At 62.3% G+C, this 22,981-nt stretch overlaps 3 protein-coding genes across 6 annotated transcripts; all 3 read left to right on the plus strand.

Moving 5' to 3' along the window:
- The first annotated feature begins 1,585 nt into the window (after window positions 1-1,585).
- On the plus strand, window positions 1,586-16,244 carry TIE1 (tyrosine kinase with immunoglobulin like and EGF like domains 1). 2 transcript variants are annotated; one of them, XM_075039222.1, is made up of 23 exons: window positions 1,586-2,145; window positions 2,646-2,933; window positions 6,469-6,579; window positions 6,689-6,844; window positions 6,942-7,073; window positions 7,374-7,514; window positions 7,736-7,864; window positions 8,247-8,392; window positions 8,547-8,691; window positions 8,951-9,109; window positions 9,303-9,440; window positions 9,564-9,854; window positions 10,872-11,162; window positions 11,696-12,009; window positions 12,111-12,321; window positions 12,476-12,586; window positions 12,697-12,887; window positions 13,015-13,128; window positions 13,286-13,356; window positions 13,610-13,650; window positions 13,769-13,865; window positions 14,050-14,149; window positions 14,423-16,244. In XM_075039222.1, exons 1-23 carry the CDS (start codon window positions 2,100-2,102, stop codon window positions 14,492-14,494), a joined length of 3,495 nt encoding a protein of 1,164 aa, XP_074895323.1. In that variant the 5' UTR covers window positions 1,586-2,099; the 3' UTR covers window positions 14,495-16,244. The 2 variants fall into 2 exon arrangements, with proteins under 2 accessions (XP_074895323.1, XP_074895324.1); XM_075039223.1 differs by having other exon boundaries at window positions 11,696-11,889.
- Window positions 16,245-16,731: 487 nt separating this feature from the next.
- Window positions 16,732-22,864, plus strand: MPL (MPL proto-oncogene, thrombopoietin receptor). 3 transcript variants are annotated; one of them, XM_075039227.1, is made up of 12 exons: window positions 16,732-17,167; window positions 19,367-19,511; window positions 19,852-20,027; window positions 20,243-20,508; window positions 20,585-20,741; window positions 20,894-21,023; window positions 21,339-21,511; window positions 21,617-21,759; window positions 21,913-22,072; window positions 22,245-22,332; window positions 22,459-22,546; window positions 22,640-22,864. In XM_075039227.1, the coding sequence occupies exons 1-12, from the start codon at window positions 16,915-16,917 to the stop codon at window positions 22,826-22,828; spliced, it is 1,968 nt and encodes a 655-aa protein (XP_074895328.1). In that variant the 5' UTR covers window positions 16,732-16,914; the 3' UTR covers window positions 22,829-22,864. The 3 variants fall into 3 exon arrangements, with proteins under 3 accessions (XP_074895328.1, XP_074895327.1, XP_074895326.1); XM_075039226.1 differs by having other exon boundaries at window positions 19,852-20,741; XM_075039225.1 differs by having other exon boundaries at window positions 19,852-20,741; window positions 21,339-21,759.
- LOC142035344 (uncharacterized) lies at window positions 18,633-19,235 on the plus strand (the record flags this gene model as incomplete). Its single annotated transcript, XM_075037407.1, has 1 exon — window positions 18,633-19,235. A coding segment is annotated over exon 1 (603 nt), but the record flags the coding sequence as incomplete, so codon positions are not given.
- Window positions 22,865-22,981: the final 117 nt, after the last annotated feature.

Below are 22,981 nucleotides of genomic sequence, written 5' to 3' on the forward strand. Positions count from 1 at the left end.
AGCACGCTACAGGGTCCGTGGTTGCAAAGCCTTCCCACTTCCCAAAGCGTGTTTGTTCTGTGTAAATAACCCTGTCCTCAAATGGATCCTCATGGTGGAGGACATTTCACAGAATGCATCATAACTCATGGCTCCGTGTGCTGCCAGGGGAGCACAGAACAAGTTGCTTCCCCAGGCACAGCACATGTCAGCACATGGTGGCACGATGGCAATTGCGGTTCTGAGCATGACTAGCCTTTGTAGCCAGTGAACTAGAGGAAGAAGCCATTTATTTACCTATTTATGTATCTATCCCCTTCCTGCAGCTGTACTGAGTGTGCGGATGAGTCTCTGACCCAATGTGCTTGCAAATGAGCTTGGGGTTGGCCAGGCAAATGGGGATGTGAGGTTCCCAGGAGGGCACCAACAGCAGGAGGGACCAGCCTCAGCTGCCCACCCCTGTGCGTCCTACTGCAGGGTGGCCTCGTGCTCTGCATTTACATTATGGTTGTGCTCCAGGGGTCTCCCAAATACAGAGCCCCTCACCTATGCACAGCCCATGGCAAAGCACCATGCTTAGTTTTCCAGGCAAATGGAGGCAACTGCATCTGGTGTCCATCTTTTTTGGATCCTCTGCATCCCTCCTGTTGCAGGGTGGCTGGGTGGCTGTGCTGGGGGAGCCCCTGCCCGCTGCCATCCCTCTCTCGGCACGCTGTGGGCACTGCGTAGCCCTGGAGTGCACTGTAAATAGTCGGAAGCTATGAATGGATTTCCCTTTCCTCTCCATGTGTGCTTTAGATTTTTGGCCGGATACGGCATGGGCTTGGGACGCACCAAAACATGAGGCTCGCTCTCCAGCAGCCCTGGCTTTCACGTGGGAACAGTTCGATTTGTGAAGTAGCGTAAGGTTTGGTGGGTGAAGCTTACAGTGATTTCCTGGGGAATACCTTTTGTTTGCCAGGTAAAGAGCCCAGAGCACACCAAAGGCCGGGGCAGCCTTGCAGGAAGGCTGGGTGGGACGCCCTGGGGCTGGGGGGGCAGCAGGGCCATGCCGTGCCATGCCTGTGCCAGTGCCTGTGCCAGTGCCTGTGCCGGCACTGTATATGGGAAAGCCCTCGGGGGAAGCCAGGCTGTCTGCTGCTTTCCACTTCCTCCCAGACATGTTTACTGCAACATGGCGGGTTTTTCTCCCCCGGCAGTGGCCGCCCTCCCATGCGGGCGGGCTGGCTTTTTGGCACCCTGCCTGCGCTCCCGCTCAGCCCCTTTCAACCCTGACAGTGGCCCTGCAACAGGCCGCTGCAAGTGCGAGTCAGGCCCCGGCACAACGTGGAGCCCAGGTGAGGCCGTGTCTCGGCACCCCGGCTCATGGCGGCAGGAGGCCAAGGTGTCACGAGGTGTGTACGGCCTCAGCCTTGCCGCACACTGCTTGCCGGGGGAAAGCCTGTGCAGGGCAGCTCCCGCCGGCTCCTGGAGTCAGGGCCGTCTCCGAACAATGGGTGGAGAGCAGGAAACGCCGCATGGGAAACAGGATTCAGCTCCGCCGCCGCCAGCCACGGCCCCTTGGCCCCTTTCCTTTCCCTGCTCCAGAGAGCCCTTCCCACAGCCGTCAGCCACGGGGCCGCACCGAGGGGACAGGAATGCTGCCACCCGGGCGGGCTGGGGCATGAGACCCTCTGCACGGTGGGCGAGGAGGGGGGGTTGGGACACCTCCCGGCTGGTCTGGGGGCTCAGCGTGGCTCGGGGAGCCCTGAGCACGCAGCCCTAGTCCTGGAAGGGTGGGCGCCTGTTCCCCGGGAGAGCTGCCGCCGGGCAGGGGACCTCAGTGGCCTCTTCGCCATCAAGTCCCGCTCCTGAGCAGCCAGGTGGCCACTGAGCAAGCGGGGACGGGGACATCTTCCTCACTGTGCCCAGGCTATGTGCCAGAGGAGGTGGTCCTGGCTGCCGTGGATGCTGAGCAGCAGGGCGGAGGCAAGATGGGGGGCAAGGGCAGGCAGCAGGGGTCCTGAGCTGCTGCTCATGTGGAGCCTCTAGGCAGCCGCAGCCTCCAGGTCTGACCCCCGTGACTGGGACATGCTGGGGATTTTCTGACCTCTGCCAGATTCAGGACGCACTCCAAGGACATGGGACTCCAGGTTTATCTTCTGCTTCTCCTCCCACGGCTGGCAGGTAAATCACCCCTTTCCCTTTGCCCCAGGGAGCAGACCCTGCCCCAGGGAGGCTTGGTGGGAGTAGGCAGCTGTGGGAGCTCAGTGGCGCCATCGGAGCCGGGTTTGGAGGGAGAGCACATCCCTTCGTGATCAGCCATTTGGAGACCTCAGAGGGCAGCAGTGCCCTCCCCTGCCTGCCTCTCCCCAGCAAGGGGCTGGGGTGCAGGCAGCTTGTGGGAGGAGAGGGGCCCCGACACCCTCATCCTGCTGCACACCTGGCTTGTGACGGGGGGCTGAGCCCCTGGGGATCACCAAAAGGAGAGTGGAAATGCCCACCGTGTCATCCCGATGGGTTTGCACCCAACCTGGCTGTGCCCTGGCTGCGCCTTCTGGGCTGGGGGTGGCAAAATGTCCTGGAAAGGGGGTGACATCTGGGTGACAGAGTGTGGCCCCGAGGCAGGGCTGGAATGGCTGTGCCCTTGCCCAGCCGTGACATGCCCTCGTGCTCCCCCACCCCAGGGGCCATCCTGGACATCACCCTGATCGCCAACGTGCAGAGCCTGTCCCACTCCAACTTCTTCCTCTCCTGTGTCATGGGGGAGCGTGACGTGAGCTCTCTGCAGATCGAGCGGGAGAACAAGATTGTGATGACACACCCCAAGACGGGCTTCCAAAACTACCGCAACCGCAGCAACTATGTCCAGGCCAGGGGCTTCTCCATGGCCGACCTGGTGGGGATCCTCTACTGCCTGGGCCGCACCCCGACCGAGCAGGCCCAGGTGGTCTACGTGCACAACAGCCACAACGGTGAGCGGCTGGGGGGGCGGCGGGCAGCCCCCCGCCTGCCAGCTGGGTCCGCATGGGAGCTACCTGCCCTGTGCTTCGCAATCCCGGCACCACCCGGCATGGCGGGGGGACGGTGGTAACCCACAGGCTAGGTTTGGGGTCCGCCAGCACCGGTGGGGTGGAGAGGGGAGGGATGTTCAGCTGGAGGAGCGTGGCTGAGACCCACGGAGCTGTGCAGGGATGGGCAGCAGTGCGGGCAGCCGGCTGGGCTGGGAACGGTGCCTGGGAGCAGGGCAAGGTCCAAGAGGAAGTCGGGTGCCCTTGGAGGAGGCGGTGGGGTCTGGAAATCATTAACCAGGACGGGGGGCAGCCCATAGGAGCCATGCCAGCCTCATGCCCCTGCCACAGGCTCCTGGGGAGGAGGTAGTGCCGGGAGTCATCTCCAGCAGCCTCCCCTGGGCACTTGGCAAGCACCGTGCCGCAGCAGTATGTCGCCGCTCCAGCGGTGGGGTCTTGCCGAGAGGCACGGCTAGGGCACGCCACAGCCAAAGGCAGCACTGGGCTCTTGTCTCCTACTCCCATTTGGGGCCACATAAGCTGAAAGGGCCTCCTCAGGCTGGCCAGTGGCAGGGATACCACCCGGGGCAGCGCTCTCTCACACTGCCCCCCCGACCTCCACTCTCTCACACTGCCCCCCCGACCTCCGCTCCCCCTGTGCTTGAGACTTTGCAAAACTATTAGGACTGAAATTTTCTGTGATAGGTGTTTGCCTCACAATGTTTTCTAGCTCTTTTTTAGAAAGTTTTGGCTAAAACTGTTGACCTTTTGCTGCGAATGGGGCGGGGGGGGGGGGGGGGGGCGGGTAAAATTTTCCCTGCCTGTGTTAAAACACAGCTTTAGCCAGCAACTCTACTATCTCCAAGCTGGGGAACAGAGGCTGCTGGTGAGGTTCAAGCATCCCCCAAGGAGCCGGGACCAGCCGGTGTCCTTGGTCAGAGGCTCAACCCGAAAATGGCAGTGGTCCAATCGGAAATGGAGCCGGCCAGTCTGGGCAAGCAGAGCGGCACACAGGTGCCGAGGGAGAGAGGCAGAGGCACCGGGAGTCAGTGTGGGGGGCACAGCCGGCGGCGGGGGTTGAGGAGCACAGAGGGGGTTCTGCACCCCCAGATGTCCCTGTATATAAGTTATGGAAGGAGGTGACAGCTCTGGGGCTCCATTGGCGTGACGGGGTGTCCCATGGTACGGGGGCTGCCAACCAGCCCCCCGCTTCTGGGTTGACATAGCCAGGTCAAAATAGTGCTGTGGAGGAGCTCGTTGGTGTCTGGGTCCAAGCCCATGTAGGAGTTACAAGTGCCAAAAAAGTGGCTCTTTTCCAAGCGCCAAACAAACTGCTGTTGCTCTGTTTAATTTAGAGAAGAAGTAAAAAAATAAAGGAAGAAGTAAGCAAAAAACCTACATCTTTGCATGGGGAGGGAGGGCTGTGTACAGAACCCACCAGGGAGGCTTGACGCATATCGTCTCTTCTGTTAAGCCCAAGAGTGCACCAAAGCAGGCCAGGGTGAAAAAGCAGTGGGTGGAGAATGCTGTTAGAGGAAAGTTGGCATCTCCCAAAAGGTCATGCATGAAGACAACCATAGGAAGGATGATAAACTTTGGAAGTTTTGCTGTAAAAACAAAGTAAAGCAGACCAAAGAGATCTTGAGGAGCAATTTCAGAAGGGTTTAAAATCTGGCAATAAACTATTTTTTACAACATCCAGAGCAGAAAGACACCCAGAAAAACGATTGCAGAAAAGCAAAATTCTTTTATTTTTGCATCCATGTGCATGACAGAGAAGTTGGGGAAACTTGCTGGGGGATCTGTCTAAAATGCCAGCACTGATAGCAAGACACAGGTGATAAATAGCCAAGCGGAGCAGTGTGGCGATGCCAGGCCAGGCTTGCCGTGAGCAGGGCTCTGCTGCTGCCTGTGGGGCATGAGCGGAGAGCGGGCGGCAAGGCTGCTCATGGGACACCAGCCTTTCCTAAAAGCTTTCTGGATAGGAAGTTACAGGCCTGTAAACCCAAATCAGAACCAGGCAAATTAGTAGAAACTGTAATGAAGAAGAGAATTGGTGGTTATGTTCTCCCTGAGAAAGAGGCAGGGTGAGTTTGCAGTGGGAGGGTCTCTGAGGACTCAGTTGACACTGTCTGTTTGGGTTCCTGGAAAAAATTAGGAAAATTCCCTTTCAAAGGCTCTTTGCGAGCAATTCTGCACCCGGAGGGTGGCAGGGGAGGTCTTTGCCTGGGTAAATAACTGACTAAAAGAAAGGGAGCAAGAATAGGAGTTAATTTATGGTTCTTGTCACGTGGGGAAGTCTCCACTGGCATGGCACGGGGTCTCTGCGGGGACCTGTGCCACCGGTTGTGGTTACAGACAGCTGAACAAGCGGCCGTGCCGGCTGCTATCCCTGAGTGGCCCGGAGAGATGCAGGGATGGATGAGCTCGGGGGGGGCTGCAGAAACTGCTGGGTGGTGATGGAGTGACAGATAAAATTCAGTGTAGGTAAACACAAAGCACTGTGTTTGGGGCTCCCCGGGGGACATGTTGGGCCCTCACTCCAGTGAGTGAGATGGAGTGAGACAGGACGGGGCCACATCTGTGTGCCCTTTACGAGGGACTGCAAAGTCGGTGGTAAAAAGATCCCAGCTAGAGGGGTAGGTGGGGAGGGGATTCTGGGGAATTACCAGGACACGCGACCTGCGTCTGCGACCTCTTCCACGGGCGTCTGCGGCATGTGCCGCTTCCTCCCAGCCTCACTGGGGCAGGGCTCGGTGCTGGATGTGCCTTAGTTCCAACCCAGCGTGGCTGCTTTTAGTGTGCGAAGCTGGCGTGCTGGCAGGCTCCGAGAGTCGGCACCTGCCTGTGCCCTCTTTTGTGTCTGTCCTGGCACGCCCAGGGCATGGTTTCCCAGGCCTTAACATATTTATAGTCCCGTTTGTGCTCAAAGCTGGGCTCTGGCTGACTCATATTAATACCCTGAGCATTCATTGCTGCTGCATGTCCCAACAACTGGGAAATCAGGAAAACAGACATGACAGGGCCAATGGTCCCGTGGGCTGGCGTGCAGCCCTCCGCGCGCCTGCTTCCCCTCGCTGCCCCTCGCCTGCCCGTGCTGTCACTGCCTGCAGCCGCTCTGCGCCTCCTGAGCCAGCAGCAAGCAGGGCGCGCCGTGCGGATTTGTCCCAGCTGTCACCTCCCCAGGCTGCTGCCACCGGCATCCCGCGCCGCGCTGGGGCTGGCGGGCTGGCCAGAGGACAGGGTGCCCCATCCCGCTCCTTGGTGTCTGCCGGCGGGGGCTGAAGGAGCTGGGAAGGGAGCGCCTGTCCCTGCAGAGGCTCGAGGGGGTCCCAGCTCCCACAGGGGGTGGATGTCCCAGCAACAACATGTGGTGGGTGCTGGGCTGTGCCAGAGCCATGTTTTGGGGTGACTGGTCTGGGGGTGCCAGCACTGCCCTTGGGTGTGAGTGCCCTGGGGGCCGACCGCTGCTCAGCCTGCCCCTCCTCCTCCTCCGCAGCCCACCTCTTCCCGGTGAAGGCCACACAGTCTGTGAACATCGCCGAACCAGCCACCTTCTCTGCCAGGGTCCTCAAGAGGAAGGAGACGGACGTTATGTGGAAAAGAAATGGCAAGTGGCCCCAAAAGCAGGCATGGGGCTGGGGCTGCTCCCAAGCTGGTGCCTGTCACCGGCCCCGGGGGCATGGGGGGACCCCGGGTCACCTTCTGCCCCCTTGCAGGCACCTACTACCAAACCACGGACCGGAGCGAGGTGCGGCGTGACCTCGTCACCCTGACACTCCCCAATGTCAGCGTGAGCGAAAATGGCGTCTACAGTGCCACATTCATGGGGGACAGCCCTCTGTGGAGTGCCTTCTACCGCCTGATCGTGAGAGGTGAGCGGGGCCCTGGCTCCCCGGGACGCAGGGACAGGTGGCCGTACCCTGCCCTCCGGCCTGGTGCCACCCTGCGCCCCCTCCGCTCTCTCCACAGCCTGCCCCGCGAAGAAATGGGGACCGTCCTGCGAGAAGGACTGTCCTGACTGTCTGAATGGCGGCGTCTGCCACGACCATGTTGGCGAATGTGTCTGCCCTCCCGGGTTCATGGGCACCCGCTGCGAGCGAGGTAGGTGCCAGGCTGCCCAGTCCCGGGAGCTGTGCCCAGGGCATGCATGGGGGCCTCGCTGCACTCCCAGCCCCGGGCACTGTGGCCAGAAACTCCACGTGCATCCCCAGTGCCTCCCCACCCGCAGTGCCCCCTGTTTCTGGAGCAGGGCTGGACCATCCACCCTCTCAGCAGGACACGGCTCCTGTGCCTGCTCCGGGTGGTGATACAGGGCTTAGGGTGCCTGAGCTGGCACCGTGCCGTGCACAAACAGTGCATGGGTGAACAGCAAGTGAGGGCAGACCACGCTTTTTTTCCCAGCCTGCCGGGAAGGCCAGTTTGGCCGCAACTGCCAGGAGACGTGCCAGAGAGCCCAGGGCTGCAAGGGGCTGAGCTTCTGCCTGCCGGACCCCTACGGCTGCTCCTGCGCCTCGGGCTGGACTGGCTCCCGCTGCAGCCAAGGTATGGCAACTTGGGCATCCATCAGCTTCCCCATCCAGCCTGGGGTCCCTCCAGGGCCCAGCTCTGCTCTTCAGCAGCAGCAGCACCTGTACAAGCTTCTCCCAGCCTGAGGGTCAGCATGGGTTGAGCAGTGCTGCTGACTGCACCAGCTGCCCACGCTCTCTGCCTCTGTGGTCCTGCACCACGGCCGGGGGTAGCAGTGATCTCTCATCTTCCTGCAGCCTGTCCCCCAGGATACTATGGCCCCGACTGTGCCCTGGGATGCGCCTGCCGAAATGGAGGCAGCTGTAACCGCTTCAGCGGCTGTGTCTGCCCGGCGGGCTGGCATGGGCAGCACTGTGAAAAGTCAGGTGAGACTGGTGTGGGGCTGCAGTGGGTTTCTGTCCCCCACCCTTAGGTGGGCTCTGGCTTCTTCCTCACCAGTGACTGGGGGGTCATCTACTGGCCTCGCCAGCTGGCTCAGCAGTCCCCCTTGCCTGCAGAAATAGCCCCCAACACTATGGAAACCGGGGCACTGCAAGGAGACCATCTAGTCTGGCACCCCAGGATTAGCCATGCTGAGAGCGTTGCTGAGCCCGGCACGTGGGGTGGGGATCAGGGCTGGACTGCAGCATCTGGCACGGGCCCCCTGGCACCAGGGTCTGGCTGCAGCCGGGACCAGGGAAAGGTGCCAGCCCCTCTTGAGCCTGGGGACGAGCGGGGCCAGCCCTAATGCCGATTTCTGCGGGCCAGACCGGTTCCCCCAGATCATCCAACTGGCCTCGGAGCTGGAGTTCAACCTGGGCTCAGAGCCCATCGTCAGCTGCGTGGCTACCGGCAACCCACTGCCCGCCAGCGACAGCGTGGAGCTGCGCAAGGCTGACGGCACTGTGCTCAAGGTACTGCCCCTGTGCCCTTGCCCCACTACCACCCCTGTGTTGCTGGCTCCCTCAAAAGCACTCGTCTCTCCGCCGGGCTGCTGGGCAGCTTCAGGCTGGTGTGGGGAGATAGGCAGCTGAGCCGGGGGGCTGATGGCACCCTCTGTGCCCACAGCTTATCAAAGCCATCATCGAGCCAGGGCAGATCACCTGCGAGTTTCAGGTGCAGCACCTGACAAAGGCAGACACGGGGCTCTGGGAGTGCCGGGTCTCTACAACTGGGGGCCAGGACAGCCGGAAAGTCAAGGTCAATATCCGAGGTGAGGAAAGGGTTGTGGCATGAGCAGGACAAGCTGGGGTTGCTGGGGGAGGCTGACAGCATGGTGTGGCAATGCCAAACGCCCTGCACTGGACTGGGTGCCACCCATCGTGTGCTGCAGTGCCAGCAGACAGGTTTGGCTGCTGATAAAAGACTTCCCTGACAAAGCTGGAAGGAGCCAAGAGGTGGTGGATGTACCCACACTCTGCTCCTCGTTGCTCCCAGTCCCACTGGTGTCATTCCTTCTTCCGCCCTCTAAGTGCCACCAGCACCCCTGAGCCCCCCCCGGCTGCTGGCCAAGCAAAGCCGCCAGCTCGTGGTGTCGCCCGTGGACTGCTTCTCTGGTGATGGACCCATCATCTCCATCAAGCTGCTCTACAAGCCCAAGGATGACACCTCAGCATGGTCATCCATTGTGGGTATGTGTCTGCCAGGGGGCAGAGGGCACAGGTAGGACCTGGGCGGGAGGGGATGGCTGCCCCCGCCAGTGGGTGTCTGGGTTGGGCAGAGGTCTCCATCCCGGGGCCCCAGTGGTAATGCCGAGGAGGATACCAGTGGCCAGGCAGATTGTGGGTCATGGGCATGGCTTTGACATGTCCTCTTGGCCAACAGTCGACAACAGCGAGAACATCACCCTCATGAACCTCCGGCCGGTGACTGCCTACATCGTCAAGGTGCAGCTGAGCCGTCCAGGGGATGGTGGGGAGGGCAGCAAGGGGCCTGAGGCTGTCATGGTGACCGAGTGCCTTGGTGAGCCTCCATCTCCCTCACCCTGACCCTAACGCTGACCCTACCCCTAACACTGCATGGCACCAGGTCTGCAAAACCCCAGGGCTGATGCGCTGTGAGGTTTTGTTGCCTTTTTGTTCACAGAACCCACAGTCAAGCCTGTGATCGAAGGTTGGTCCATAGAGGAGAAAAACATCCTTCACGTCAACTGGAAATTGCCAAGTAACCACGAGCCGGCACATGGCTTCATCGTCCACCTCTTTGACTCCGCAAGGCGGCTGGTCTGTGAGAAAAACATCACATCCATCTCTGTGCTCTCTGCCCGCATTGGGGACCTGGAGTACAACAAGGAGTATGGGCTGGAGGTGCTGGTGTACCACTGCACCAGCCTGGGGCCCCCCTCCGACCTCTACAAGGTCATGATCAACAGCAAAGGTGGGTCCAGCAGAACACAGGGAATTATTACAGGGAATTACAATGATAAATCAGTTATAATTGTAAAGGCGACCATCCCCATGTCCTGTATCCCATTTCTGATAGAGCATGAACAGCTGCTTGGGGGAAAATGGGTCCTCCTTTCCCTGCTAGACCCTGCAGCCTCCAGCACCAAGCAGCTGAGAAACTTTCTAAGCTGAACATGACATTCAGGCCATCACAAGTGATGCTCGCAAACAGATCTGTCCTCTGCATCCTTGCCCAAGCCCTGATGGACCTGTCTATACTTGCAGCTTGTAGCAACAAGTTCCTCAGTATAATTATACTTTGTGTGAAAAAAATATTTCCCTTTGGTTCACTTTAACCCCGCTGCCTGGTAATTTTGCTGGATGGTCACTAGGGCTTGGGGAGACCTGAAGTCCCTCCTGTGGGCAAATGCACACATGCACACAGCTCTCCACGTGGGTGGGAGACCATGGAGAGGTGGAGCATCAGCCGGACCAACCTTTCTGGCAGCCAAGGGGGAAGGAGTGCATGAGGCCTTCGGTGAGGCTCAGCACTGGCTGGCACATGTTGGGAGGGCTAGTGGGCGTCAGGCTTGGAGGATGTGAGGTTTTCTCCTCTTTGTGCTTGTAAGAGCTTTGTGTGATTTGGGATTAGGGATGTCGGAAGGCTAGAGAAGACTCAGAGGAGGCGGTGGGAACACTGTGTGTGAGGGAGGGTTGAAGAAATAAAATATCCCAAGGGCTAGTCTATACACAGACATCTACCTTGATGGTCCCTGAGGCTGGGAGCATTTGGGGGTACAGTCCTGCCCTACTGTTGTACCTGGAGAGCAGCTCCACCTCCTCCTGCACCTCCTCCAAGCAGGGGCCAGGGGTCCCTGGAGGTCCCTCAAACCTGGCACAGCTTTCGTTGCCATTGCCATCCATGGGGTCCGGTCCTCACAGCAGCGTTCAGGCCCTGCAGTGCCAGAAGCCCCATCCTGGGACTGACACTCTCCCTTCCTTGTCCCAGGGCCCTCCTCCCCACGGTTGCTCTCAGCAGAGTCTGTGTCCGACACCGCTGTCAGGCTCTCCTGGCAGGTCCCCGAGTACCCCAACGGGGGCATCACCAAGTACATCGTGGAGCTGCAGCAGGTGGGGGCCACCAGCGAGCCCCAGTGGATTGACACCGACAGCGGCGCCGAGACCACCAAGATTGTCGGGGGCCTCAACGCCAGCACCAGCTACCAGTTTCGCGTCCGTGCCAACTCCCATGTCCCAGGGGAATGGAGCCAGCCCGTGAAAGCCAAAACCCTGGGGGACGGTGAGAAGGGTGTCCCAGCAGACAGGGGGCTCAGCTCTGGAGGAGCTTGGGCTCAGCATCTGGGTCAGCAAAGAGTGACAGGGTGCTCATGTGACTTCAGAGAGTGGCTCTGAAGCAGCAGACCAAGCCCAAAACACTTGTGGGTGTCTTCAGAAATCCTGCTCCTCCTAGTCCTGATGGGGCAGGGGTGGCATGGTGACAGCACGGCACCCACAGAGTGGCTCTGCCTTGGCCAGAGGGTGGCGTGGTGTGCGAGGGGCTAGAGAAGCAGGACAGAGCCGGCACGGGAGGAGCTGGTGGCTGGACCCAGAGGTGGTTGGAAGTCTAGAAACCAGCAGGTTCAGTGGCAGGGCCCAGTCAGTGACACCATCACCCCTGTGCCACCATGGCACCAGGAGCTTGGGATGTGGTTGTGGTATCTTCATGGGGTCGCAGGGTGCTGGGAGAGGGCTGCTGTCTTGGTGCTTGGCCACCCATGCAGCCTGGGCAGGGCTCGGCTGTGGACCACCACCCTCCATCCCTCCTTTCGGCAGGAGCGCTGAGCGTGCCGCCCAGCCTGGGCAGCCAGAGCACCGAGCAGGCGGGAATAGACCAGCAGCTGCTCTTGGCCATCGTTGGCTCCGTGTCCGTCACCTGCCTCACCATCCTCTTTGCCCTTCTGGCACTTTTCCTCATCAAGAAGAATTTTTTCCACCGGCGCCGCACCTTTACATACCAGTCTGGCTCGGTGAGTGCCGCCTGCCCCGCCAGGACTGTATCCCCAGCTCCCCACGTCCCAGCCCGATCCAGGTCACGCTCCGTAGCCTCCAGTCCGGACGCAGCCAGACCTCACTTCCACGCGGAGAGGGTGCGGAGCCCGCCCTTGCCCATGATGCCTGCCCTGCCAGGACTGCCGTGCAGGCAGAGGGGTGCCCGGTGCCTCTAACCTCACCCGTTCCCATCTGCCAGGGGGAAGAGACCATCCTGCAGTTCAACTCGGGGACCCTGACCCTGACACGCCGGCCTAAGCCGCAGCCTGAGCCCCTCAGCTACCCCATCCTGGAGTGGGAAGACATCAAGTTTGAGGACATGATCGGGGAGGGCAACTTTGGGCAGGTCATCAGGGCCATGATCAAAAAGGACGGCCTGAAAATGAATGCAGCCATCAAGATGCTGAAAGGTGAGTGGGGGCGGAGGCGGGAAGGGTGGGCTGGAGGATCCAGCTGCATCCTGGGCCATGCTCGGTGCTGAGGAGGGGCAGGAGCCATTGGTGGAGGAGCAGAGGAAGGGCCCTTGTTGTAGGACTGAGGTGTCCATCCCTTCTTTTCTTCCAGAGTTTGCTTCGGAGAACGACCATCGCGACTTTGCCGGGGAGCTGGAGGTGCTGTGCAAATTGGGCCATCACCCCAACATCATCAACTTGCTGGGTGCCTGCGAGAACAAGGGTGAGGGCTGTCCCCCTCTCCCCTCTCCCCAGCCCCACAGCCCCTGTCTGGCTGTATATTCCTCTTTGCTGGGGAGAGCTCCATGAGCCCAACCTCCTCCTGCCCCCCAGGCTACCTGTACATCGCCATTGAGTATGCTCCCTATGGAAACCTCCTCGACTTCCTCCGCAAAAGCCGAGTCTTGGAGACAGACCCAGCCTTTGCCAAGGAGCACGGCACCGCCTCCACCCTCACCTCCCAGCAACTCCTCCAGTTTGCTTCAGATGTGGCCAAGGGGATGCAGTACCTGAGTGAGAAGCAGGTACATCCCCAGCAAGCCTCTCAGAGCATCCTTCCCCTGGGGCCTGGGGACTCCCCATCAGGGCACAAGACCCCTGGGGCCAGCAGAAGGGAGCGTGTGGCTCCTGCTGACTGCTGGCCCCTTTCAGTTCATCCACAGGGACCTGGCAGCCAGGAATATCCTGGTGGGAGAAAACCTGGCCTCCAAGATTGCCGACTTTGGCCTTTCCAGAGGGGAGGAGGTCTATGTGAAGAAGACGATGGTGAGGCAGGAGCAAAGCGTCTCCATGGGGCCTGCACCAATGCAGGACCCCTGCCGTCAGTGGGAACAACCCACCGTGCCGGGACCAGCTGTGTCACAGCTGCCCTCCGTCTGCGGGGCATCCCCCCTGCCCTGACAGTCATTCTCTGTTTCCCCAGGGCCGCTTGCCAGTTCGGTGGATGGCCATCGAGTCCCTGAACTACAGCGTGTACACCACCAAGAGCGATGTGTAAGTCCTGCAGGCGGGGGCACTGGGGCTGGGGCATGGCCGGGGCCACCTCCATCCCTCTCCGGGGTGGTCAGTGTGGTGATGCTTTTGCTCTGAGTGCTGCAATGGCAGGAGGTGATGCTGATGCATCATCCTGGGGAGCTGCCAGCTCAGCCCAAGACCTGGCTGCCTGCTGCACCCTGGGCTTTGCCCCATGCCCATTAACAGGGCATGGCTGGGGACTCCATCACAGCCTCAGCTCCTGCCCTTTCAGGTGGTCATTCGGTGTCCTGCTCTGGGAGATCGTCAGCTTGGGTAAGGCTCTTCTGTGTCCCCTGCCTCCACGCGGGTCCCTGCAGGTCCTCCTGCAGCCCCAGAGGGGACAGCCCAGGGACCATCCCCGCTGCAGCCAGCTGTGTGTCTCTGGACGCAGGGGGGACGCCGTACTGCGGGATGACATGTGCCGAGCTCTATGAGAAGCTGCCCCAGGGCTACCGCATGGAGAAGCCACGCAACTGTGACGACGAGGTGTAAGTGGGCAGAGCTCCTGCCCGGTTCCCCTCTGCACTGTGGCTGGGGGATAAGCTGGGGTCCCACACCCCAAACACCCTTCCTGGGCTTTCGTTTCCCACCAGCTTCCCCCCATCTCCCACAAACAGCTTTTCTGCCCCCTCTCCCCCCGTGCACGCTGAGCCGCTGGCTCTCTGCCCCCAGGTACGAGCTGATGCGGCAGTGCTGGCGCGACCGCCCCTACGAGCGCCCACCCTTCGCCCAGATCTCCATGCAGCTCATCCGCATGCTGGAGGCCAGGAAGGTGAGTGATGACGGCTCAGCAGGAGGGATGCCCACCTTGTGCGGGACTTATCCAAATGCTGGAGCATCCCTTGGGCTCGGTTGGGGGGGGGACATCCAGCAGCAGCTGAACCTCTGTGACCCCATCATGTGGCGGGGGTAACCCCAGCATCAATTTTTGGGTGTGGGGAGCCTCATCACCTCCCTCCAGGGCACAGTGCCTGAGAGTGTGCCAGCAGGGACAAGCGGATAGGGACACTGCCACAACAGGCTCCTGACTGGGGTTCCCCCACAGGCCTACGTGAACATGGCCCTGTTCGAGAACTTCACCTACGCGGGGATCGATGCCACCGCCGAGGAGGCATGAGGCTGCGCTGGCACCGTGCAGAGGGGCGACGCTGGCCCCAGCCTGCTGGGACAGTGCTGTGGGGACGAGGGGCTGCCCGTCCCCCTCCAGGGCCGAGTGGCCAGACGCCGGTGCCCCTTCCCAAGAGTGCCTTCCCCGCAGCAGGACTGTGCCATGCCCTCCCTGGCTGCCCACCCAGCGTGTACTGGCCATGCTGGCACATCGCTGACTATCGACACGGCCCCACGCTGCTGGGGGACATGCTGGGATGGCCCCCAAGGACAAGCAGCAGCAGAGTACAGCAGAGCGGGCAGGAGAGGGGCTCTCTCAGGAGCTGGGCTGCTGCCACCTGAGCCCATGGACACAAATACCCAAGCTTTGGGGCGAGAGGGGAAGCAGCGAGCTGGCAGCTGCCTGCCCTGCAGCTCTCAGCGTGCTCTGGACCTGAAGCGGTGCCAGCGGGGCTGTGAGCATCATTGCCAGCGCGGGACAGGGCCACCCCAGAGGTGCAAAAGGACAAGGGACAGTGTTGACTGTGCACAGCCTCCAGCTCTGCAGTAACCTTTTGGAGGTGCCAGCCCTGCCTTACAGACAATAAACCTAGTGCAACAGGCAGCTGGGTCCAGAGGAGGGGAGGTGGGGACCCAGCTCCGCCTCCCTGATGGCATGGGGAACAGGATGGGGGGCCTCGATGGTCTGCTGCTGTGATGGGCACACCTCGGGATCCTGTCCCCATCGGGGTCCTTTGATGATCCCCAGGGATGCCCCAGTGCCCCCAGACAAGCCCCAAGTCTTATCATGCCATGGGGATGGGTTTTCTTAATATCCAACTGGAATCTGCCCCCTGCAATTTAAGACTTTGTCCTGTCCCTAAGGGATATGGAGAACAGACTATGTCCTTCCTCCACGCAGCCACCTCTCGCATGCTTGAAAACTGTTCCTGCAGCTTCCCCTCAGTTGGCCGCTCCTCCGGGGATGGCCCTGCTACTCTGGCCGGTCCCTGTGGGGCTGTGCAGCTCCGCACCCTTCCCACACTGGCCAGCCGGTGCCCGCCCAGCACTGTGCTGAGCCGTCGGGCAACTTCCCACGTCTTACACAGGGACCGTCATGTTTGACCAGCCTGCTTGAACACGTGCCATTGGGGTGATTTTCTTTCGCATGCCGGTCCCTCAGAGATTGCCTGGGCTTTGCGCTGACCCTCCCATGGGAGCTGCTGCTCCAGGCTGTGGTCCCTCATCCTGCACTGCTGCTGTTTGTTATGCTGACAGTGGGTGGGCTTCATCTCTGTTGGCCTCAGCTTGCTAAGCCCTAGGCGTACCATCCAGCTGCCCACCTAGCCATCTTCCACAGTCCGCGGGAAGCAAGGGCTGCTGCTCTGGAGCCCAGTATCCCAGCTGAAGGCAGGGGCATTTGCATTTGCCCTTCTGGGCAAGAGTCCATTTTCCCCAGAAGGTGTTTCAACCCTGTCAATACCATTTTGATTTCCCATTCTGGCCTCCAGTGCTCTTTGGTGTCAAGTGCAGCCGTTAGTAAGCAGCCTCTCTGCCCCATCACTCAGGTCTACAGTGAAACAGTGACCGGGACTGGCCCTTGCGGGCAGCCTGACATGTGCCACCGCCTCTGCACCTCCTCTGCTGCTGGCTGGGAATGGTGTCTGAGGCAGCATCACCAGCCCTGCTGAAACTGAGGGTTTTCTGCTTTGTGCCTCCCTGATGGCAAAGCCCAGTAGCCAGATGGAGAAGGAAGTGGGACTGATTTGACAAAAATTGACTGTGACAAATTGGTGCTGGCTGTTCCCTTCTCCCCTCAGTGCCCCCGCTGCTGTCCCTGGTGGCAGGGCAAGGAGAAGCCCACCCGCCCTTGGCACAGTGGGGACCTGTGTGCAAGTGGCTCCTCATGCCGTGGCTGGTTCTCCCCGGGCTGTGCCGTGGTGCTGCGCCCCGGTGGGGTGGGACACCCCTCCTGGCTGCCTGCGCCAAGCGGCGCTGGTAGATTGGCACGAGGCTGAGCATGCCTGCAGGACCCCACCGTGGTGGCCCTGCTCCTGCCCCAGCATACTAGCATCTGTGTGGGCCCTGCCAATGTCCCCTGTGCCTGCAGCTCTCCTCCCGGCACAGCCATGGGGATGGCACCGCTGGACCGTGCAGGGCAGACCCAGTGCGTACCGGTGCCAGGCGGCACAGGGCGGGATGAGGCCGGAGCAGCTGCCCCACGTCCCATGCTCCCACGTGCCTGCAGCCCCCAACAGCCTGCCCAGCCTGGCATAAGGGCCTCCCTGGTTCCTCAGGCGTTGTTTTTCTTCCTACCCCAGCCTCCCGGCATGCCGGTAGCCGCAAGGGCAGGACGTGCCGCCTATCTGATAGGAGCAGTCTCTCTTGGCGCTGCGGCTGGCGGCAGAGGGGCTGTGGCACGGTGGTTTCGGGCACGGGGAAGTGCCGGCAATGGGGCGGGGGGAACCTCCAGCCAGGCTTCCTGAGCTGCACAGCCACCACTTCCCAGATAAAGGTATTGCCCGGAGGAGCCGCAGCAGCTCCCAGGGCACTGGGAAGGGCCCAGCGCAGCACCCACGGCCCCAGCACATGGGTTGCAGGATGGCAGCCTACCTGCATCAGGGCTGGCTGCTCTCGCTGCTCCCTGCTGTCCTGCTCAGCCTCCGTAGCCCTCCAGCAGCCCCTGAGCCGGTGACATCCCAAGGTAGGTCCTTGGGGTCGTTTTCTCCCCCAAAGGATGGGCCAGAGAGGAGCTGGCATGCTGGGTGCTGGCAGCGAGCACCCCACGGCAGCCAAAATCTGCAGGGTTGGGGAGGGGGTGTCCCAGGAGGGTGTGCAGGGAGTGTTCAGAGTGGGCGGTGGAATGCCTTTCTCACCCATGGGATACCCTGGGGTGCCCAGAGCAAAGCGACGTCCCTGCTTTCTGCAGGCAAGACCTGGCAGACCCCAGGCACCCCTTTGGGATGGCAGCCTGGGGCTCTCAGTCCCGCACAGGTAACAGAGGGGCTCCCTGCTCATCCAAAGTTCTTGGAGTTACGACGATGAGGGTCTGAGCAAAATTCAAGCTAATGTCTGACAGCATGGCTCTGCACCACAGGTAACGCTGTGGCACTGCCAGGCTAATCCCAATGCTCCCGCACCAGCCTTGCCGTGATCTTACTGCCCTGCTGAGCATCCTCAGCTCAGCCAGTAGCTGGCCCCAGCCTGGCTCGCTGTGCCTGGCAGAGCCGCTTCCCAGCTTTCTCCTGTTTCAGGCTTCTGTACGCTTTCTTTGAGCCCCTCCTTAGTCCTTTTAACACTTTCTATAACACCATAAAAAGCATTAACTGAACAAAATCCTGTTGATCTCCTGCTCACGTCTCCAGCCCCACCCCAGGTCTCTGGCCTCGGCAGGCTCCAGAGCACATTTTGAGTCACCCCCATAGGGGCAGTGGGAGGAAGGTCGGGGTTGGGCTCATCCTCCCTCTGCCTGCAGCTTCTGTGACATTGCTGTGCTCTGAGCCCACTGCTGGCTTAAGCAAGCGCGCTGCCCAAGCGTGGCTGATGTGGGCTGCAGAGCTGTGTGGCTGCTCTTCCTAGGAAATGGCCTGCACCCAGCGAAGATGCTCTGATAGCCCACAGGACCAGTGTGGCCTCCCACAGATGCCATGGGTCCCTGTGCTACCAAGCTGCTGGGACCTGGCCACCCCATCCCCTGTCGCTGGGAATTGGGGATGTCATGGAACCGGCATGAGGCCTGGGGTGGGGGAATGAGGTGCAAAAAGGGAAGAGCAGGTTGGGTGGGTTGTGGTCTCTTGGGAGGGAACGTGGGCTGGGGGAAGAAGGCAACACAGGGCTGGGAAGAGAGGAACAGGGCTGGAGGCTCAGGGCAAGGGAAGGGACAGGGAGAGCAGAGGGACACTGAAAAGGTGGCAAGTACATTTGGGGACTGTCACTTTTATTCTCTGCCCAGGGTGGGCTCAGCTGGCAATGCAGGGGGTGCGTAGCAGAGAACGGATGCACTCAGCACGTGGAGCAGGGCCAGGCACTGGCAGAGGGCTTGTTGTGGGGTCCTGCAGCTGGGGGCAGCCTCTGGAGAAGAAGGCACATCCCAGGAGGAGAAGGAGGAGGAGGAGGAGGAGGGCTGAAAGCAGGGCAGAGGCAGTGGGGGAGAAGGGCATGCTGGAGCAATGCTGGGGGGCAGCAAGGCCCCCCCTGTTCTTCACACATCTGCATCTTGGGGCTGTCCACTTTTCCCTGACAACAGCAAGAGACACGCATGTGCCAGCAAAGCTACTGGTGCTTGGGATGGAGATCCTGCAGGTCGTGATGCTCCAGTTCATCCCTGCATCAACAGGGAGGGCGGCTTGCTAAGTGGGGCAGAGAAATCCACAGCCCCCCCCCCACTCCCCAGGCTGGGGTTTCAGCATCCCCCCCTGCTCAGGACCACACGCCCCCACACCAGCCCCAAGGCTCTTTCCCTCTCCCCAGGACGCTGCTCCTCCTTATCTTGCTTCCGCGCACCTTCCGGCGTGAGCAGGGCAGGGGTGCTTCCCGCCGATCACCAGGCCCTGAGCCCCCCTCCGACCGCAGGGCTATTTTGGGATGTTTGTTTGTCCCAAAGGACCCCACGTGCTGAGGAGGGTGGGGAGCAGTGGGGCTGGTCGGCAGGGAGCCCTGCTGCCAGCCAGGACCCCTGTGCGAGCCAGCAGCCAGCATGCGTGCCGTGTCCCTCCCCACCGTGCCAAGCTGGTGGAGGGCACCTGTGGCACGTCCACGTCCGCAGCCATGCCCACGCTGCCCCAGGGGCCTGCACAGACTGGCCTCAGGGGCGAGCCAGCCAGTGGGCATGGGGTGGGGGTACACAGGTGGGATGGGGACGGGTTTGTGCCCAGGGGCTCCTTCATGCCCACACTCCTCCCAGACGCTGCGCTGTTGGCGGGGGTGCCCGAGGACATCCTCTGCTTCTCCCGCTCCTTTGAGGACCTCACCTGCTTCTGGGATGACGAGGAGGAGGAGGAGGAGGAGGCGGTGAGCGGGATGTGCCACTTCTACTACTGGTACAGCAGGTAGGAGGTGGTGGGGACAGCCCAACATCCCCCTTGCCCGCACAGAGAGCAGCAGAGGCGGGGTGCTGCAGCTCTCCGTACCATTGCTGTGGCTCCCAGCTGCAAGGAGATAGTGGAGAGCCCATGGGAGCTACACAGCAGCCACCACACACCCTGCGGCAGGGCTGGGAGCTTGGCTGTCCCTCAGTCCCACAGGGATGGTGCCCTGCAGCGGATGGGGGCACAAGGAAGGAGCTGGTGACACCAAAGTCTCAGTGCCATGCCCCAGGTCCCCTCTCCTCCAGCCTGGCCCTGGGCAGGAGGCATGGGGTGCTGCAGGACCCCATTCTCCATTCCTCAGGGATGCGCCCACAGCGTGTGCAGTGTCCACGTGGCGCCGTGGGGCTGGTGGGACGCGGCATGTCTGCGTCTTCCCCAGCCAGGACGTGCGGCTCTTCACCCAGCTCCACCTCTGCGTCCTGGACGCCATCACCAACCAGACCAAGTACTGGCGGGAGCTCAGCGTGGATGCAGTGGGTGAGTCCCTCCCACTGGGCAATACCCCTGTGACACCAGGACAGTCCCCAGACCTGGGTCCCCTGTCCTTCTGCTTGCTGCAGGGGCTGGCAGCACCCTGCACACCAGGCATGGATGCAGTCCTGGGGGACCGCCGGGTGTCCCGCAGCAGGACCAGGGAGTGCCCAGATGGGGGCTGCTGCAGGAGGGCAAACGCCCCGGCACATTCCCCGCAGGTCTCATCGCCCCCCCAGCAAACATCACGGCCCACTGGGCTGGGGCTGCAGGGCAGCTCTGCGTGTCATGGCAGCCACCACTTGCCGACTACGGGAACTTCTTCCTCTACGAGGTGCAGTGCTGCCCTGCCAGCTCCCCAGAGATGCCCTGCAGCACCATGTTGGACCCCAGTGGGCAGCACCCTGGGGACCCCTCCAGCCAGCCAGCCATCAGCACCCACACCCCCACGGCTGGGGCAGCCACAGCCTCCCCGGGAGCGGGGCAGGTACATAGAGGGGCCAGGGATGGGCAGGGGGATTTGGGGGCTGCAGCTGCTCCCCAGCCTGGCCCCTCTCCTGCAGAGACTGGTCCAGGCCGACACCTGGGTGGTCCTTCGGGACCTGTGGCCAGGGGTGAGGTACCACATCCAGGTACGCAGCAAGCCTGACGGCACCTCCATGGACGGCATCTGGGGGCCCTGGTCACGGGCAGTGGCTGCAGAGACTCCCCGCTCCTCTGGTGAGCGGCCATCCCCACCACCGGGGTGCTGGCAGGCACCCACACCTGGGGCTGAGAGGGGTGGGGGTCCTGGGGTAGGTGAGGTGCAGCACCCAGGTTTTGGGGGCCAAGGCAAAGCAGCTCCCTCCCTGCCCTGGCTCTTGCCTGCCCAGGAGACATCGGGCTGAGCTGCAGCACCCCTGACCTGCAGCACGTGTGCTGTGAGTGGAGCTGGGACCCTGCAGAGCCCCACAGCTCCCACCAGCTCTTCTACCGTCCGCCTCCAAGCGGGGCCAGCACAAGGTAAGGGGCATGGCAGGGATGCGGCGCTCAGGCAGAGAGGCGGCACATCCCAGGGACCATGGGCTCTGCTCAGTGTCCCACATCCCACCCTGTGCCCTGCCCTGCCCTACCACCATCGACCTCGCAGCTCCCCACCACCACTCCGGGCCACACTGCACCTCCAACTACAGGCAGCGTTGGCTTTCCTGGGCAAGTGCAGGAGGAGTGAGGCAGCACTGGCTGCGGGGATAGGGTGGCCCCAGAGCAGGGCTGGCAGCAGGCAAGGGGAGCAGGGCGGCCACAGTGGGGCTGACTGGTTCCCCGCTCCTCGCGCAGGGAGGAGGCGTGGCAGCGGTGCGAGGAGGTGAGCGTGGGGGTGCAAAGCACCCACGCCTGCACCTTCCAGCCCAGGGCTGGCAGCGCTATCTCTGTCCTGGTGAATGTCACCCGGCCCCACGCGCTGCCCACGCTCAGCTACTTTAAGGAGCCCTTCTGGCTGCACCAGGCCGGTGAGTCCCAGCGCCACCGTGGCCCCTGCCCTTGCCCATGCCTGCCTGGCAGGGGACGCAGCATCCTATGTCCCATTCCATGCAACACGCCCCCGTCACCAACAGTGCTCACAGACGCCCCGCAGCTTGTGCAGGCAACGGTGTCACAGGGCCAGCTGAGCCTGCAGTGGCTGCCGCCACTGGAGGTGCTGGCAGAGCAGCTGGACTACCAGGTCCGCTATGCCGTGGAGAAGAGCCATGACTGGAAGGTAAGGCTCAGCCAGGGCTCCTCCAAGCAGCCCTGCCCACCTCCGCTGCCGGCACACGGCCCACATGGGGTCAGGCAGGAGGGACCCGCACCCCACTGCTTGGCCACCACGCAGCAGCCGTCGTCTCCAGCTCAGCTCGGCTCTGCCCCGCAGGTCCTACAGGTCCCGCGGGCAGCCAGGAAAGAAGTCCTGGACCTACGGCCGGGCACCCGCTACCATGCCCAGGTGCGGGCCCAGCCCAGCGGGCCGTGGTACCAGGGCAGCTGGAGCGCCTGGTCCAAACCTGTCGTGGTCGACGCCACGGCCAGTGCGGGTAAGGGACAGGGCGGGAGTGGAGGCTGCAGCCAGAGGAGCCACACGGCCGAGGGCAGGAGACCGGGAGTGCTGGAAATGGGATGGGGAGGACCGAGCGACAAGGCCACGGGGGGCTCCGTGGTGGGGGCTCAGGGCAGGGTTACAGTCCCAGCGTTCCTCCTCCGACGCAGGCTGGATCATCCCGAGCATTACGGTGGTGCCGCTGGTCTTCACAGGAGTGCTCCTGGGGCTGCGGTGCACCTTCCCTTCCCTCTACAGGTAAGGGCTGCGCCTGGGGCAGGCGGGGGGCAGGGGTCCAGCACCAGGCCTGGGCACCCTGCCCCGGGGGCGTCAGGGCGCCCCGGGACCGGGGTTTGCCTTCGACACCCCCTTCCCCGCACCCAGCAACGTGAAGCAGAAGCTCTGGCCCCCCGTCCCCGACCTGCACCGCACGCTGGGCAGCTTCCTCCACGAAAGCAGCAAGCACGGCCAGGTGAGGGGGCCGGGGCAGGGCCCGCCGCGGCTGAGCCCCCCCGGGGGCAGCTCGAAGGGCGGCCCCCACCGCGCCCCCTCTGTGTCCCCCCAGGCCAACACCTTCTACAAGCAGCCGCCGGAGGAGGCCGTCCTGCCCTGCCTGCTGGAGGTGCTGCCCGGCCCGCGGGGGGAGCCGGGCGCGCCGCCGCCGGAGCACGCCGCCGGCCGCCTGCCCGGCACCGACATCGCCAACCAGTCCTACCTGCTCATGAGCGGCTGGGAGCCGCGCGGGCCGCCCTGAGCCGCGCTCCCCGCCCCGGCATAAAATGAGACGAGCAAACACCCGGCCTCCTCTCTCCTTCGCCGCGCCCCGAACCCGAACCCGGCCTCCTGGGCCCGCGGGGAAGCGGAGCGGCGCGGCCCCCGCGTGCCGGCCCCCGTCACCCGCCCACCC

Source organism: Buteo buteo, chromosome 10 (genome assembly GCF_964188355.1).
Source record: "Buteo buteo chromosome 10, bButBut1.hap1.1, whole genome shotgun sequence".
Lineage (NCBI taxonomy): Eukaryota > Metazoa > Chordata > Aves > Accipitriformes > Accipitridae > Buteo > Buteo buteo.